The sequence below is a fragment of the Acomys minous genome, assembly GCF_964271855.1.
Source record: "Acomys minous genome assembly, chromosome: 9".
Classification (NCBI taxonomy): Eukaryota; Metazoa; Chordata; class Mammalia; order Rodentia; family Muridae; genus Acomys; species Acomys minous.
The window spans coordinates 37,198,473-37,217,227 of NC_140490.1; the positions used below are offsets into that span (position 1 = coordinate 37,198,473).

Here is an 18,755-nt window from a genome sequence, read left to right on the forward strand (position 1 = left end):
AATACTGCTCAAAAGAAAGTTAGGGGAGGAAAAAGTTTATTTCACTTTCCATGTCACAGTCCATCACTGAGGGAGTCTGGCAGGAACTCAGTGCCACAGAGGATGCTGCTTGCTGGCTCACTGGTAGCTCGTGCTCACTTGTCCTTCTCATACAGTTCAGGACCAGCTGCCCAAGGAATGATGTCACTCACAGTGGGATGGGCCTTTCTGCATCAGGTAACAAGCAAGACAGTGGCCCACAGTGGCAATCCCTAATTTGACACACCCTTCTCAGTGGCACTAGGCTGTGTCAAATGGATAGTTAAACCAAACTAGGATGGCCCATCCTTATCAGCCTGACATACAAACGTCCACTTTTAAACTTATCTGTCCCTACAATCTCATATTAATACAAAATACAGTCCAACACTCTTTTAAAAGTTTCCAGTGCTTTAAAAGTCCAAGGTCTCTTTTAAAAGTTAAAAGTCTCTTAGGACTGGAGAGATGGCTCAGTGGTTAAGAGCACTTCTTTCTCTTTCAGAGGACTGGAATCCAGTTCCCAGCACCTACTTCAATAGGCTCACAGCTCCAGGGGAGCCTGTGTCATCTTCTGGCCACTGTGAGCACCTGCACTCATGTGGCATACCTACACACAGACATACACATACTTTTAAGTTAAAATACAAACATCCAAAATCTCTTAACTGTGGGATCCTGCAGCATAAAAGTCCCAAAAGGAAAGGACTGGGGCATATGCAGTCAGCAATGTAAACCCAGACCCTGTAGCTCTGCATCTGGCCCTGGGACTCACTCACTGCCATTTTCCAGCTGCAAATAGCTTGCAGTCCCATAGTACACACTTGCAGGCTTGGGCCTGCTCTGCTGTACACCTCTACTGTCCTTGGAGACATCCCACAGTCCTGACATTTCTAATATTCTCCACTACAACTCAAGATATGGTCTCTCCTGGTCTTTTTCGGGGACTTTTTGTCTCAGCCCCATGGCACCACCCACTCTCCATGATTTCCACAGTCTTGCATTCTTCATGCTTTCAAAATCAGTACTATGTGGGAACTTTACAAATTGCCAAAATTGGCTGCCAGCTTGAAATGTGTAGCATTGCCTGCCCTGGACCACAGCTTCTGTATGCTGACCCTGTGCAGATATTTCCCTATTGCCCCAGTGAAACATATTTCATTCAGTGGTATTGATCTTTTATTAATCCTAGCTGATTCTCAACCCAGCTGATCAGCACATTCTTGTTCCATAAGATCTCCCAATGGCCCCATGCCAGGTCTTAGTAGAACCTTGGCTTCCCTCGGATCCTCACACCCCAGGCCTCTGCTGTCTGCATCTTTCGTGACAGCACGCTGCACTTCTCTGGTGCAGTTCCTGCTCTAGCTCCTCTCCGCTGCTGGGTTATAATGTGGCAGAGAGCACCGCAGAGAGGGAGAGGCTCATGTCAGCTCACAGGCCACAGTCGTCAATGAGGGAAGCCAGGACAGGAGCTCCACTGAGAACCTGAGCAGAGCCGGGGAGGAACGCGGTTTGCTGGCATGCCTGCTGCCTCATGCTTTGCTTGCTGCTGTGTCTATAAGAACAGAGGGACCCACAACCATGTGTATTGGTTCATTAAAGAATTTTCACTTTTAAAATTTCATAGTGTAGTATGTCTCTCTGTGTGTGTGTATACATGTACATTTGCACATATATGGAGGTCTGGACAAGTTGGGAAGTGTCTTCTTAGAGGTTTTGTTTGTTTGTTTTTGGTTTTGTTTTTCGGTTTTTCAAGACAAGGTTTCTCTGTGTAGCCTTGGCTATCCTGGACTCGCTTTGTAGACCAGGCTGGCCTTGAACTCACAGTGATCCACCTGTCTCTGCTTCCCAAGTGCTGGGATTAAAGGCATGCGCCACCACCGCCCAGCGCCTGTGTTCTTAACAGCTGAGCTATCTCTCCAAGCCCCCCTCCCAACCCTAAGTACCTTTCAAAATATTTAAAGTGTTTGCCCCTCCTTAAAATGTGATGATTGGGGGCAAAAAGATGGCGTTCGTGGCCAGGACCAGACCTGATTTCAGTTTCCAGCACCCATATTTGGCAGCTCCTGACCACCTATAGCTCCTCCAAGACAGAGGATATCCTCTTGTGGATTCTGCAGGGCACCTGCACTCAGACACACGAACAATATGCGTATGCACAGAATTGCAAACTTATAAAACTTAGTCTTTCCAAATGACTATTTTGTTGGGTTTTTTTGAACACATATAATTAAAGGATGGTTAGTTACTGCACAAGAAATGATTAGTAAACATTTCTTCCACAGTGTTCTTCCAGAAGATTTTATAAGATAGCTTTTTAAAATAAGTATTTGACGTCATGCTACATAAAGTTCTGACCAGTTCTGACCAGAAACTGAAGTTTCTCTAGTTTCTTTAAGTGGAGAAAAGGAGGTCTGGAAGTCACTAACATCTCTTAGTGAAAAAATAACCACACATAGGGAACTACTTTTGCTAAGTTTAAGTTATGTGTTAAATCCTGTGCTAAGCAGCAAGGATGTGAGTATGGGGAGGCAGTCTTCTACAGAAACTTGATTTACACAGGGTAGGCATACGGGTGCACCCACATGTCTGTTCCCCTCCTCTTTCCTGCAGATAGAATATATTTGAGCAGCTCAGAGAAATATTTCATTTTCTGACACGAAGAGTATGTTAGCTGATGTTAAGTTGCCACCATTTAAAATAGATTTCATAGAAATCCTTTTTTTTTTTTGAAGGGGGTTAAAACAGGGTCTTATTATGTAGTGCTTGAGCTCGTGATTCTCCTGTCTCAGCCTTGCAAATACTGGAATTTCGGGCACATGCCTCTGGCTGGCTCATTCCACAGGACTCTCATGAAATGTTCCAGCAACCTGACCCTGACTGTCAGGGACTGTCACCTCTGCTGCACTGTCCCCACAGATTGTCTTCTCATCACTAGTTCCTAGTGAGCTCCAAGTGTCCCTCCCTTCTCTCCCAGCACTGCATTCTGCTAGGCCTTTGTGGGTACAGCAGCTCTACTAGGCCTCATCAGTGTAGACTAGACTAGACATTTTAAAGGCACTTGAGGCACAGAGGGAGATGATGGTATTGCAGATTCTGTGAGCTGAGGCATGCTCAGGCGTCTCCCTTGAGTTAGGTAAATCAGTGTTTGCTGGATAGCCTAGGAACATCATGGAGCTCACCTAACTTTTGCAGCTTCCGTTTTTGTTATGTAATGTTTACTGTGAAGACTTGCTAATTCTGTGTTATACACTAACAAAATCTCAAATACTGTGTCCTTAATACTTAGTGAGGGGTTAAAGTTATTGTCCTTTAAACTCAATCATAAGGTAAGCTCTGATCTAAGCATATGCCAGTGTTCAGGTTCTGGTCTTGTCTTTAAGATGAATGCTTTCCGTGATCTCTAGGAAGAACATCATCTGTTCCAACTTGAAGAAGGCATAGAAGCTCTGGAAGCTGCCATTGAGTTCAAGAGTGAGAGCATCCAGAGTCGCCAGAACTCGCTTAGAGCATCGTTCCAGGACCTCTCTCAGAGTGAAGCAAATGTTGTAGAAAAACTAGTTTGCCTGAATCTTGCTGAGATCAGAGCTATTCTTTTCAAATATTTCAATAAGGTACATTTCCAAGGAACCACACTTTTCTTACAAGGAAGGGTCAAGATGCCTCATTTATATTGAACTTTTTTTTTTCTTTTTCTTTTTTTTTCTTTTTTTTGGTTTTTCGAGACAGGGTCTCTCTGTGTAGCCTTGGCTGTCCTAGACTCACTTTGTAGACCAGGCTGGCTTCGAACTCACAGCGATCCGCCTGCCTCTGCCTCCCAAGTGCTGGGATTAAAGTCGTGAGCCACCACTGCCCAGAGTGAAATGCTCAAAGATTTGGTGGTCAACTAAATGTAAGCATGAGTTCCCGTTATGGAGTGGGTGTTACCAGAAAGTTTGTGAATTATCCAAATAAGCATAACATTGAGGTGGTTAAAACCAAAAGTCCCCTTGGAGGAGGTCTAGACAACTTAACTGGTAGCCTTCCTTATTACTTCTTGATTCTAAATTTAAATGCTGTTATTGAAGAGTCTAGGGTCCTGCAGGTTTTGGTTTCTCCCCTCCATTGCTGGGAATAGAGTAAAGCTGTGTTTCCTGCCATTCTCGCCATGCTGAGTGAGTGAAATGGAGGTGCAGTGGTGCTCTGCTGCATTGGAAATACTAAGGTGTATTCATCTGTATTGCCTAAGTCAATTGAACTGTTTTACAAAAAAATTGGCAGTTATACAGAGATACTTTGTAGTATTTAGAACTATGTTTCTCTAATATTTTTCCATTTAACATCATGAAAAATGGCTTCTCCCTAAAAAATATATTGAATTAGAGTATCTGACAATTGATACAAAGTAAAACAAAGACTTTTTCAAAGCCTAGTTGTTTGAAATGAAAAGCTCAGAACAACAAAGTGAATGAAATGTTAAGTGGTATCCCACCCCCAGCATGTGTGATCCGCAGCAGCCACTCCTGATGGCACTGATTGTGCTTGGTGTGTGTCCAGGCTCAGGGACAGAGTCTCTGAGGGCGTCCTGAGGACGCTTAGCCCAAGGCTTCTAGCTAATGCGCTCTGTAGATGTGAGCGTTGTTTTGATGGGAATATTTGAGAATCCTATCAGGTTCTACTGCACAGACACTGTCTACAGTGCTCTACTTCCCACCAGCACAGCAGACCTCAGCAGACAAAAGACACAGCCTGAAATAGAACCTCTGTGTTTACGGTCACAATATTTTTTACTTAAAACAGTAATATGTAGATGTTGTAAGAATATAAACACTCCTCAATGTCCTCAATATTCATGTAGACTAGAAAAACAGTTATAGAATTATAGGCAGCTATGGCAGCGTTTGTCTATACATTTGGAGCATTTAAGAGGCAAGTTCAAAAAAACAAAACAAAACAAAAAAAGAGGCAAATTCAAGGTCAATCAGGGCTACATAGTAAAACCATGGCTCCAGAAGAAAAAAGAAGCAATAAAGAAAATGATATGATCCTAACTACAGAAATCTTATCTAAGAAGTTGGGGTGGGGTGTCTATTAGTGCAATATTATGTTGAAAGTGAAAATATTACAGCCAGGTGTGGTGGTACATGCCTTTAATCCCATCACTCGGGAGGCAGAGGCAGGTGGATCACTGTGAGTTTGAGCCTGGTCTATATAGCGAGTCCAGGACAGCCAAGGCTACACAGAGAAACCCTGTCTCAAAAAACCAAAAAAAAAAAAAAAAAAAAAAGGAAAGTGAAAATACTACTAATTCAGAATTTTAGCAAATTCAGATGTTGTTAGGCTGTTCTATAGTTATCTTTTAAAGCATTTGCTTCAGCATCCATCCAGCATACCCTTTAAAAAGCACATGAGATGATATTGAGGTTAAGTAGCTTCATCTTCATGCAGTCTAAGAAAACAGGGTTTAATCTATTCTTAGGCTACAAAAAGTACACTTTAAAAGGACAAAAATGTGTTTGATAGGTGATTAATTTGCGAGAAGCTGAACGAAAACAACAGTTGCAGAATAAAGAGATGAAAATGAAGGTTCTGGAGCGGGATAATCTGGTCCGTGAGTTAGAATCTGCCCTGGAACATGTGCGATTGCAGTGTGACCGAAGACTGACCGTCCAGCAGAAGGAACACGAACATAAGATGCAATTGCTGCTAAGTCATTTCAAAGGTAGCTCCCTCCCTCGGTGTTAGCTGAAGGTGATGGGGGGAGGGGACACGCTAAGGGAGGGAGCCGGCCAGAGTGTGACCAGCCAGGGTGTGCACAGGTCACAGTTTACATCTGTGCCTACCACATTTGGTGTAGTTCACAGACGCCTCGTGTTTGAAGCGCCATCCCTGCTGCCCACTCCCAGACTCCCAGCAGCTCCTGTAGTAACTGTGGGTTGGTTGTCGATCTGGCTTATATGTGGAAATATAAAACAACTTGTTTGTTTCATGTACAGATGGAAGTGATAGGTTCTGTTGTAATTCCTGGTTATAGTTCTTGTTAATAATTTTCAGTGTAAAATTTTATGCATTAAGGTTATATCATAGGTCAAAATCGATGGGTACATAATATTATTAGTGATCAACAGCAGCCCAACAATAGACTGTGGTGTAGAAACACAGCTGTCACAGTAGTCTCTTCACATTACCTGAGAACATGGCTGGTACCCAGACTGTGACAGCTCAATCATTGCTAGCTGAGCGTGCTTCAACTTCAGGGCAGGCTGCTCAGACTTGATGCTCAAATGAGCTAAAGAGGCTTGAGAGAAGCAACCTGAAGAAGCAAAAAGTAAAAAAACATAAATTTGGGTGTTTAGGAAACAACAGGAATTTATTCTTACAAAGTTAATTAGCAACTTCTTTGGCTAATAAATAGAATTTCCCTGGACAGGATCCTGTACACCACTGCATTAAAACATGTCCTTCTCTTTCTGTAACTATACCTAAAGGCTCAAAAAGAGATAACTGCATAGAGCTTTTGTGCTGTTGAGATGACTAGGAATTCATAGCTTAGTCAGTAGAGTGCATACAGAGCACACATGGAACCCTGGGCCCATTCCTGGCACCTAATTACACTCAGGATACTGTGTCTCAAAAAACATCAATAAAAATCAAAATTTTTCTATATCTACACATGCAGGTTATATACAATAGTTATAATAACAATTGTAAATTTTCTAATTTCAACTGCATTAATACGGGAAATAAAGCTGATGAGCTATATGTGGTTTTGGCTGGTTGGCCTTTTTGGTGTTGGTGCTGAAGATCAACCCTGGGGCCTTGCACATGTTAGTCATGCATTCTACCATTGAAATGTTACTGATTTTAATTTTTAAAAGCAAGATTATGGATTAGGTAAGATATAAGATAGAAAAAGATAATTGAAAACCAATAGAGCCATTATATATATATATGCCATATAAAGGTCTAAAAACACTTGGGAGGCAGAGGCAGGTGGATCACTGTGAGTTCGAGGCTAGTCTGGTCTACAAAGTGAGTTCAGGACAGCCAAGGCTACACAGAAAAACCCTGTCTCAAAAACAAACAAACCAAAAAAACCAAACCAAAAAAAAAAAAAACGAACAAACAAACAAAGAAATAAAGGTCTAAAAACACCTGTTACTAGATTTGTCAGTATAGAACAAAAGTACACATCATAAATATTAATTGTAAGTCTTAGGCTACCTGGAGCAACAACCAAAGCTCCCACACAAAGCTCTAGTGTTTCTTCGTTGTGATTTAATCTTTCTAGATTTATTGGTAACAGCTTTTCTTTTTGTAGGTTTTCTTGGCTGTATATTTCTTGGGTCTATAATCCCTGGCCTATGACCTTCCATATATCCACAGTCTTAATCTAATGCAAACTTGATATATTAACACAGGTGACTGGCAGAGTTCTACACACATGAGGTTTCGGAGTTTTTGTTTGTTTGTGTTTTAGAGTAAATGCCCCGTGAAAAGCTTGAGTTGTAAACAAGAAGTGGGGGATCAATCCTTTGATAAAAGTTTTATAGGCAAAAGAATACATACTATGGCTGAAAATAAAGTCCCTCAGGTAACATCATCCCGACTCTTTAAAGTGAGTCTAGAGCTATACCAAAGTAATTTTGATTGATTTGTTTAAAGCCAAGGTTAAATGTCAATTTTTACTTTGTAGAGCAAGATGGAGAAAGCATTATAGAAACCTTTAAAAAATATGAGGACAAAATCCAGCAGCTGGAAAAAGATCTGTACTTCTATAAGAAAACCAGCAGAGAGCTTAAGAAGAAACTGAAAGGCCCTACACAAGGAGCGTCGCCATGGCAGCAGCACACATTAGCAGAGCGTAAGGCTTTGGGTCACTTGCTTCCCTAACATTTGCCGAGGCCCCGCCTCACCTGTCATGTCACACTTCCCAAGGGGTGAGGTATTCAGTTTGTCTCTGTAGACACACAGTATTTACCTAGTCTGTATAAGACAGACACCATGGGAAGCGCTGGAAAAATGTTCTTTTCCTTCCTCCTTCCTTTATTCTTGTTTGTTTGTTTTCTGAGATGAGATTTCTGTGTAGCCGTGGCTGTTCTGGAACTGAATCTGTAGACCAGGCTGGACTTGAACTCAGTGCTGGGATTAAAGGCATGCGCCACCACACACTCATTTTTTTCTTATGGGCAGGGCTTTATTATGGAAAATTTCAGATCATGTTTGAAAATGAAAGTACAATATGGCTGAAGTGTAGTTTCAAAAGAATATATTAACTCCAAATAAAGACTGCTTCAAGTAATGTATTGTGAGTATAAATGCTGGGCTTAATTCTTTTTTTTTTCTTTTTTTTTTTGTTTTGTTTTGTTTTGTTTTTTGAGACAGGGTCTCTCTGTGTAGCCTTGGCTGTCCTGGACTTGCTCTGTAGACCAGGCTGGCCTCGAACTCACAGCGATCCGCCTGCCTCTGCCTCCTGAGTGCTGGGATTAAAGGCGTGCGCCACCACGCCCGGCCAGCTGGGCTTAATTCTTGTGCAGTGAATTAATGTACTGAACCTCTTCCCTCTTAAATGGGTGTTGAGCGTTGCACCTCACACATGCCCAGCAAGGATGGACTGCTGAGGCTTAAGCTCACACTCCTCAATCGGTTCTGAGTTTATCAATATAAAACAGTAGCTACAGAACTATTCATTTCACTTCAAGTACTAGTCATGGTTATAGCTACAGACTAGTTAACAGTCTTGTATTAACAGTTGCAGGATATACTTTCAATATTAAAAATATGTAAAATTTGAATATAAACTATATTAAAAGTATACATAAAGCTGTAGCAAATTATTTGTATTAATTGCCTGCTATGGACCAGTGGCTTTTGCTGTCTTTGACTCTTAACTTTTAAGGCCCTATCTATTATTTTCCTATATTATAGGAATTAAGCCTTCTGATTACCAGAAGCAAGTGTACAAAGGAGCCAGTTAGGAGCTCTGGCTGCTCTTGCTATGGACCTGGGACCCACATGACATCTACAGCCACTTGTAACTCCATCTTCAGAGGGTCTGACACCTCTGGCGTCACACAGACACACATACATACATATAACACATATTAAATCTTTCTTCAACAAGCTTTTAAAATACTGTCCAAAGAATAATAATACAAATGGCCTAATCCCAACACTCGGGAGGCAGAAGCAAGTGAATCACTGTGAGTTCAAGGCCAGCCTGGTCTACAAAGCAAGTCCAAGAGAGCCAAGGCTACATAGTGAAACCTTGTCTCAGAAAACAAAACACCCAAAAACCAAAACAAATACAAATATAAAGTAAAAGCATGTGTATTTCTAAGGTCAGTCCTAAGGCATGACCTCCAGAAATTTAAAACACTTGATCAAATTCAAAGATATTTCCTTGTATAATAATTAAATGTACATATTTAAAGTTAGCCCCTTAATAGAATGATTGCCATGGCAGAGTACTCTGTGAAAGTCAAAAGTTCCTGGAAGGAATAGGGGGAAATCAATACTTCTGAAATAACAACCCAAAATTTAAAAGTTAGGACATTATTTAAAAGAAATACTCATTGCTACCTGGTTTTTAAAAATAATTACTATGACTAGAGAACGTTTACATATAGGCAACCATGTTGTAGTTTATAATCCAGGGTTTAAAACACCTGACCTTGCATAGCTATGTGCTTGGTTCTGGTGCTGGGGAAACAAAGCGGAACTTCCCTGGAACCCCTGCGAACCAGAAACCATGAACTACTGCTGATCCAGATCTTCACAGGCAGCAGACGCAAAGATGATGTAAGCAGTGGCTGCCAAAGTCTGCCACACAGTCTAGTCACTGGGAAGCTTCACCCTCGAGTACCATTCAGTACCCGGAGCCAGGCTTCTTAGTCTCAGCCCATATGTGAGACAGAGACAAGCCTACTTGACTCTTCCCGTTATTCGTCGTGTGTGCATTTATGTGTGTATGGAGGCGGGGAGACATGGCGGGGGTCAGAGGACTCAACTTGAAGCAGCAAGTTCTCTCCATGAGACAAGTTCCAGGTTGAGGGAGAAGCTAAGTATATCCTGTGTGGGCCTCCCCATGAGCAAATGTTTGATATTAGATGTTCTTATTGAAGACTTCAGAGGTTTTAACTCTTCATCTGCTCTTAATCATTCACTAACGGGTGCGCTCTGACTTCCACTCTGAAGTTGTGGCACACATCACAGACTACAGATGGGTAACAGAATACTACTATCACACTAGGGGCCAATCAAGACCACATTTTCATACATGTGTGTGATGATGTGTGCCTGGAGATAAGGCCAGGGCCAGTGTTGACCGTTGCTGGCTGTACTTAGCCAGAACTTGGAATTAACCAGTGACAAGCCAACCAGAGGACAGATATAAGAGAGGGATCAGAGGGGCTGGAGAGAAGGCTCACCGGGTTAGAGCTCATACTGCGCTTGCAGAGGACCCAAGTTCAGCTCCCGGCACCCATGCCGGGTGGGTCATAACTGCCGCTAAGTCCAGCTTCAGGGAATCTGATAACCTCTTCTTGCCTCCTCAGGCACTAAACACACATGATGCCCAGATAAAACTCTCATATACATAAAAATGAATAACTCTTCAGGCTAGAAAGGTGGCTTAGCAGTTGAAAACACTTGACCACTCAGAGAACCTAGGCTTGGTGCCCAGCACCCACAAGGTGGCTCAGTCCTTTGTAACTCTAGTCCCAAAGGATATGGCACCTTCTCCGGCTCTCCACAGGTGTCATATAGACACACTAGGTACACAGACACACATGCAGCCACTCACCCTTATACATAAAATAAAATATTGAATTACATTAAACTTAAAAATAGCAACTATTTCTATAAAAACATATCAGAGACACCCAAAGTACTCATAGATTTCTAGAGAATACCAAAATCACCAGATGATTTTTAAACTTTAATAGGTTTTTTAAAAATGTTATTTACATTGAAGAGGTATCTAAGTGAATGAAGACTGAGTCACAGTCACACAGCTGACTTGTCTGAATGTCTCATATGTGTAGTCATAATGATGTAGTTTGTAAGGCTCTTGTGGCAAAAGTACCTGGTTTTGAGAATATGGCATTTGCTTTGTTTTGTCTTGTGTGGGATTCTCTCTAGATCGTGATGCTGGAGATGGAGTTCTGAATCCAGAAGAGGCGGCTGTGCTTTCTGAAGAAGTAAAATGGGCATCTAGAACTCAAAGTACCAAGTTGAATGGAGGAGAAAGAGAAGTAGACAATTCTTCAAGCAGCTTAAAAACCCAACCACTGCCCCAGAAGATTCTGGAAGGTGGCTCAGACTCACTTCCAGTCAGTGGCTCAATAGCACCCTCCAGTGGCCAATTGTTGAACAATGCGGATAAACCAGAGGACCATCCCTTCGCACAGTCCCAGAGTCCACCGCCATCCCAATTTCAGCCCTTTAGAAGTATTGGGCAGCTTCAGGGTGTCAAGCCTGTCAAATTGTGTCGCAGAGAATTACGTCAGATTTCTGTCATGGAGCTGTCATTACGTCGCTCCAGTCTTGGAGCTGGGGTCCAGTCAGTGACTGCTGATTCCCTCGAAGTATCCGAGGAAGCCTAGTGACTTCAAAGCATAGGCATTGAACAATAAAGCTTTAATTTAGTAATTATGTGAAAAGACTTTTTTTCTAACACAGAATTAAAGCTGAGGGTCATGAGCTCTTTCCTGGGATAAAGAACAGGGAGGTTGACACTACTCTCGTGTATTATAGTGAATTTTCTGCTTTATTATTTTATAAATGTATTTTTGAATGCTAGGTATGTTGAACTATTTCTACTTTTAAGTATGCTTAAGATCTTTTTTAGGCATATTTGTTTTATTTTTTAAAATGTTTGAAGAACAAAATCAAGACTAAAACACCCTTCAAATATATATTATTTTATAATATAAAGGCATATTATAGAAGTACATTATAGCCCTGAGCATTTGAATATTAAAGTACAAGTATGTTGCTGTTTTTTAAGGTCCAGATAGACCCAATTGTGCCAGAGTTACATACCTGCTGCGTGTGTTTAGTAGAATGAAAATGTTTGCCAGAGTTAAGCCTGTGGGCCGAGGTCAGGGCCCACAGAGACGGCCTAACTCTAACGTGGTATCTTTTGTTTCCATAGTTACTTTTATATTCTTGGTTTACTAATACAATACAATGCAGTTTCCTCCTTCATCCTGCCCTATGCATTCTGCATTACATCTCATAGAATGCCAGAATTGTGAGAAATGTCTGCAACTTCCTGGACAGGAAAATGATCACAGAGTAACACAAGTCGTTCGTCACTCTAAGGAAAGAACCTATGTGTGAGCAGAGTGGCTGTGTATGGTGCGTGGGTAGCACATTTGTCCAACAGGCTGAAAGCTGAGACTCGACAACCTCAGGCTTCTAGCCTCACAGGCTTTGGGTGTTAATGTGCACAAGGTCTTTCTAAAATTTCTCTTCAGTTTTTCTGGTTCAATTAAATGGGCAATTTGTTCTTTCCTACCATGTTTGTCTATGGCAGGCAACATCTCACTATAATTCCCTCAAGTATTGTTTTCTCTCTTTTTCCATACTTTCATGTGTAAATTATCCAGCAGCAAAACTACCTTATAGGTGCTCACTCAGCTCCCACTGACTTCTCTCCACACCTATTTCCTCCCTGAATCCATTGTTTAACGTGTGTCTGTGTCTACACACACACACACACACACACACACACACACACACAAACACACAATCATATACTAGTCTCAAGCTGAGTGTGGTGCCACATGCCTCTAATCACAGCACCTGGAGGCCAAGCCAGGTTGCTGTTGACCTGCTCTATACAGCAAGCTCTAGGACAAGACTACAGAGACCCTGTCTCAACAAAAAACAAGAAACAACAACAAAAAAAACTCAATTGTATATTAGTTAATCTTTTTATTAATGCAGGTCCTAATTATAAATTTCTTTAAGATTAATGTATGATGCCTTAATAATTCATCAAGAATGTGTTTTGATACTAGAATCTTTCTTACATAGAAAATTAAAACATTTATTTTACCTCTGGAAATAAAAACTTTCATTCTACTGACAGAGCAACAGAAGTTACATAAAGCTACAATGATTTCATCAGATAATACAAATGTGAACTGATTGCCAAGTAGAAAGGGTATGCTTTCCCTGTTTTTTATTAAACACTTAATTTGTATCTTGTATATGCTTTAATAAATTTCATTCACATACCCAAACATATATAAATAATGTCTCAAACAGTGTAATCTAGATGTAAATAGTTCATTCTAGTTAGGTCAGCAGCTTATCAAACATAAGGTGCCTCCTCCCCAGTGCAAATACAGTTACACCTTGTCATTGTGTTTTCTGTGTGGGGGGTGCTGGCATGTGCTTGTCATTGTGTTTCCCATGGGGGGGGTGCTGGCATATGCCTGTCATTGTGTTTGGGGGAGGGGTGCTGGCATGTGCTTGTCATTGTGTTTGGGGGGGTGCTGGCATGTGCCTGTCATTGTGTTTGGGGGGGTGCTGGCATGTGCCTGTCATTGTGTTTGGGGGGGTGCTGGCATGTGCCTGTCATTGTATTTGGGGGGGTGCTGGCATGTGCTTGTCATTGTGTTTGGGGGGGTGCTGGCATGTGCTTGTCATTGTGTTTGGGGGGTGCTGGCATGTGCCTGTCATTGTGTTTGGGGGGTGCTGGCATGTGCTTGTCATTGTGTTTGGGGGAGGGGTGCTGGCATGTGCTTGTCATTGTGTTTGGGGGGTGCTGGCATGTGCCTGTCATTGTGTTTGGGGGATGCTGGCATGTGCTTGTCATTGTGTTTGGGGGGTGCTGGCATGTGCTTGTCATTGTGTTTGGGGGGGTGCTGGCATGTGCTTGTCATTGTGTTTGGGGGGGTGCTGGCATGTGCTTGTCATTGTGTTTGGGGGGTGCTGGCATGTGCCTGTCATTGTGTTTGGGGGGTGCTGGCATGTGCTTGTCATTGTGTTTGGGGGGGTGCTGGCATGTGCCTGTCATTGTGTTTGGGGGGTGCTGGCATGTGCCTGTCATTGTGTTTGGGGGGGTGCTGGCATGTGCCTGTCCTTGTGTTTCCTGGGGGGGGGGGTGCTGGCATGTGACTGTCATTGTGTTTGGGGGGGTGCTGGCATGTGCTTGTCCTTGTGTTTCCTGGGGCGGTGCTGGCATGTGCCTGTCCTTGTGTTTCCTGGGGGGGGTGCTGGCATGTGCCTGTCATTGTGTTTGGGGGGGTGCTGGCATGTGCCTGTCATTGTGTTTGGGGGGGTGCTGGCATGTGCCTGTCATTGTGTTTGGGGGGGTGCTGGCATGTGCTTGTCCTTGTGTTTCCTGGCGGGGGGTGCTGGCATGTGCCTGTCCTTGTGTTTCCTGGGGCAGTGCTGGCACATGCTTCTTGTGTATACTCACTGTGCATGTGCCTGTGAAGTCAGAGAATGAAGTTGGTGGCCTTTATCACTTTACACATAATTATTTGAAAAAGGGCTTCTCACAAAACCTGTCACTATTTAGACTATGCTGGGGCAGTGGTGGCACACGCCTTTAATCCCAGCACTCAGAAGCAGAGGCAAGCAGATTGCTGTGAGTTCAAGGCCAGCCTGGTCTACAAAGTAAGTCCAGGACAGCCAAAGCTACACAGAGAAACCCTGTCTCAAAAAAACCAAACTAATTAACTAACTAAATAAAAATAGACTCAAGGCCCCCAAGATGCACCTGTCTTTGCCCCACCCCTACCTCACACTGGGGCTATAGTCAAACACCCTCATACCTGGCTTTTTGTGGGTGCCAAGGATCTGAACTCATCTCCTCATGCTTAAGCAGCAAGCATTTTACTCACTGGGCCATCTCCACAGCCTGAGTTTCTCTGTATATATAAAATGGATTTTTTTGTTTTTTAAATACAGGGTCTCTCCTTGTAGCCATGTCTGTCCTGGATCTTGCTCTGTGAACTGGGCTAGCCTGGAACTCACAGCAAACCACCTGCCTCTGCCTCCTGATTGCTGGGATAACTCCTGGTCCTGGGGTCAGCTCAGGGCTGGGGGCATGCGAGGCACATGCTCTGCCACTGAGCTGACTTTTCATGAGCTTACTTGTTTTCAGTTCTCTACAGAGACAGAGGCCTTCACAGGGGTCTCTGCTTATCTCCTCTTTGGATGAGTTGCTCACAGGCACCAAATTCTGAAAATGGTATTTGATGGTTACAGCACCCTTTGAATTGAACCCAGCAAGGGAGTAATCAGAATCAGGAAGTTAGACACACACACACAAAACAAAACAAAACTAGGAAGGGGCTAGAGAGATAGCTCAGGGGTTAAGAGCACTGACTGCTCTTCCAAAGGACCCGGGTTCAATTTCCAGTATCCACATGGCAGCTCACAACTGTCTATAAATCTAAGACCTGACACCCTCACACAGGCATACTTGTAGGCAAAAAACCAATGCACGTTAAAAAACAAACAAACAAACAAACAAACCTAGGAAAACCTTGATGTTACGGTGTCAGGTTTCAATGTTTCTAGTAATTTAAAAGAACCCCACCCCCACTTCCGGGATGGAGAGATGGCTCAGAGGTTAAAAGCACTTGATTGCTCTTCCAAAGGTCCTGAGTTCAATTCCCAGCAAGCACATGGTGGCTCACAACCATCTATAATGAGATTTGGTGCCCTCTTCTGGTGGGCAGGCGCACATGCACAGAATACTATATACATAATAATCTTTAAGCAAATTTTAAAAACAAACTCCCCCAGGGCAGCCAAAAGCTGTATTTGTTTGTCTCTTTTAATATATTTTAATTTTTATAGGAAGGTCCTTGTAACAGGGCTCCAGACCTTAGCAGGCCCTGAGATCATAGCACAACAGACACCATGGTAGAAGTGTCATTCAGGCTGTAAAACTCAGCACATAGCACTACCTGTCAAAATGAAAACAAAAACCTAATCCACCGAAGTCCATAGTTCTGGGAAAGTCTCTAAATGTACCAACTTTGCTCTTTGGCTTCTACAGTTCCACTTCTAGCTAACTGTTCTTGTTAAGTATGTCAACCTAGGACAAAACATAAGAGTGTTTAAAGCTCAACCTGAGAAAGGCCCTGGGCTACACTGTGATCCCAAACAACAGTGTAGTCCCTGGCTGGCTAATGCAGACTTTCCATTGGCTTAAATCCATGCCTGAGCAGTCTTCTCTGGTGGATGCCCCGCATCTGTCACTAGGCACAGAAATCCCTTTATTTGGAGTGGTAGTGATATCATTTGAACCAAAGATACTAAATTAGGCTTAGGTGTTATGTTCCACTGGCTAATTCTAACAGAGATCTCTACTGGATTATCGCTACATTGCTTTAAGGGAGACAGTGGTTTTATAGTCTTTATCCCAATGTGTAAGATCCTTTATGCTCAAGGAATAAAGCCACTCAGAAAAATAAAAAGTTTAAACCCTTTTAAGAAACGATTGTCTTAGCCAGGCATGGTGGTGCACACCTATAATCCCAGCACCCAGGGAGGCAGAGGCAGGTGGATCTTTGTGAGTTTGAGGCCAGCCCAGTCTACAAAGCAAGTCCAGGACAGCCAAGGCCACACAGAGAAACCATGTCTCAGAAAAAAAGAAAAAGAAGGTGTTGTCTTTAAAGTATAACAAAGAAAACTACTTTAAAATTATTCAAGTTAGTTCAGATTAACTTGAAGTTATAAAACTTCAAGCTTACTACAGTACATACAAAACAAAGTATGATTTTTCAAGTCCAGATAGGTAAATATTGTTCGTTTGATTTTATTTAAGGGGTCTTTTACAGTGCTGGGGACCCAAGGCCTTGTGTGCGCCTCGAAAGCACTAAACACTGAGCCTAAAGTGTCCTTCCACTGCAGTCCACCCCCACCACACACACACGACTTTTAATGCTTATATTTGTGGGTAAGAGAGAAGACTGTGCACACGGTGCAGGTGCCCAGAGAGAGCAGAAGGAGCGGCAGTCACGGGCAGTGGTAAGCTGCTTGTCTGGAAAAGCTGCAAGCAGTGGTAACAGCTAGACCATCTCTACAGCCCCAGAAATGCCCATGCCTCCCCACTCCTCTTCCCCTCCCCCCTCCCCTCTGCTCATCCCTGGAACTCTCAACTCTGCCCTCTAGGCCCCTGAGAGATAGATTACAGATGTGTGTTGCGCTCACCAAAGAAGCATCTTATATATTGTTTTAGAGGAATTCATCACCTGATCCCGTGTCCCCAGTTGTAGGCACCATGGTGCTTTACCATTCCCTCCCCACTGGGATCCAAGTGACAGATGAGGAGACGCATGGCTAGGGACAGGAATGGAGGGAATAGCACAGGAAGGGTTACTTGAAAATATGTCATAGACCAGCAAGAGGAATTTGTAAGCATACTTAGAAAGGATTTCTTTTCCTGACAAAAGGATGGAAACTTACCATCAACATCAGGCATCTCTAAGCCTACATTAGACTCCTGTGGAAGACAGCCACTGGAACCCCTCCTATAGAAGACTCACAAATGAGCACTGAACGTACCATTTGAATCAAACACACAGCCCCAGATCCCAGCATACTGCAGGTAGAGGCAAGCCGGTGCAGAATTTGAGGCCAGCCTGGTCTACAGAATGAATTCCAGAACAGCCAGAGAAACGCTGTCTTGAAAATTAAAAAGAAAAGAAAAAAGAAAGAGGAATAAAGAAAATGAACATGGCCCCATTTTTATACTAGTTTCTTTTCCTGTGGTTACCATTTACTCAGGATGATATATAAAAGCTTCCCCCACTAAGAACTGAGGGAGACTGGAAGCCATTCAGTTGACAGCACAAGAAACAGCTAGTAATGTAAACTAAAGGGTTAGTCACATCTGAAGTGAGTTTACAATGAATAGCCAGAAAGAGGCGATCTAAGCAAATATGATTGTAGACAAAATTGATTATTCATTTTTCACTAAGCAATATACTATTTTGTTCAATTTTCCCTTCATTAAAATATCCACATGGAGAAGAGTTTCATTCATGATTACAAACAGTAGCCATTTGCCTTGAGAGGCTGAGCATGGCATTTACTTTTGTTTGACGCTTCAGGACCCAGTAGGACTGAGGACTTAGCAGAATAGGAAAGCAGAGTATGTTTATGTTGACGCCATCCCTTTCTGAGGTACCACCATTTCGTGGCTGGGCAGCATCTCAGCTAGCTCTAGGGCTAAATGCATCTCCTCTCACTGGACATGTCTTCAGATGGCTCTTGGTGGCACCAATTACAGCCACCCATTACAATCTTAATACAGTACATTTCCGAACCACCAGTGAGCCCTTTTAAAAATAAAAAAGCTACTTATCATTTCTTTACTTTTACAAAGTGAAATATTTTTTAAAAAGAAATATTTCAAATGTAACATTTAATCACTTTAATGAGAAAAAAATGGTCACTTTAAATTACATATGACAGTCTGTGGCTTTCCTAGAGGACTATACAAACAGGTTCAAAGGCAGTGCATGCGTGATTAGGGTGAGTTAGCTGTAGGCTCCCGCACTTGGCTGTGTGAATAGAGTAACTTCCAGCAGACATATATGAAAGCATTTTCCAAATAACTTACTCTTCAGCTCAGTCCTGTCTCAACAACAGAAGCTACCGTATCTCTGCATTTCCATGTGGCTTCTGTCAGGAAAGTATTTAAAGTGTGCTAAATCCACCTTCACAGGCATAAGACATACTTTATGACTACTCTTGATTTATGAGTGGAAAAACTAAAATCT

At 42.6% G+C, this 18,755-nt stretch overlaps 2 protein-coding genes across 2 annotated transcripts in view; one reads left to right on the plus strand and one right to left on the minus strand.

The window, feature by feature from the left end:
- The window catches only part of KIF27 (kinesin family member 27), a gene marked incomplete at its 3' end in the record, with an annotated part of 75,616 nt that extends 64,016 nt beyond the window's left edge, over positions 1–11,600 (plus strand). The window contains exons 15-18 of the mRNA XM_084794540.1: positions 3,423–3,629; positions 5,518–5,716; positions 7,691–7,858; positions 11,137–11,600. Coding sequence (XP_084650666.1) covers positions 3,423–3,629; positions 5,518–5,716; positions 7,691–7,858; positions 11,137–11,600 — 1,038 coding nt within the window. The remainder of the gene's footprint in view (positions 1–3,422; positions 3,630–5,517; positions 5,717–7,690; positions 7,859–11,136) is intronic.
- The window catches only part of LOC311605063 (uncharacterized protein), a gene marked incomplete at its 5' end in the record, with an annotated part of 36,833 nt that overhangs the window by 7,816 nt on the left and 10,262 nt on the right, over positions 1–18,755 (minus strand). Inside the window, one exon of the mRNA XM_084795353.1 lies at positions 6,183–6,307. The remainder of the gene's footprint in view (positions 1–6,182; positions 6,308–18,755) is intronic.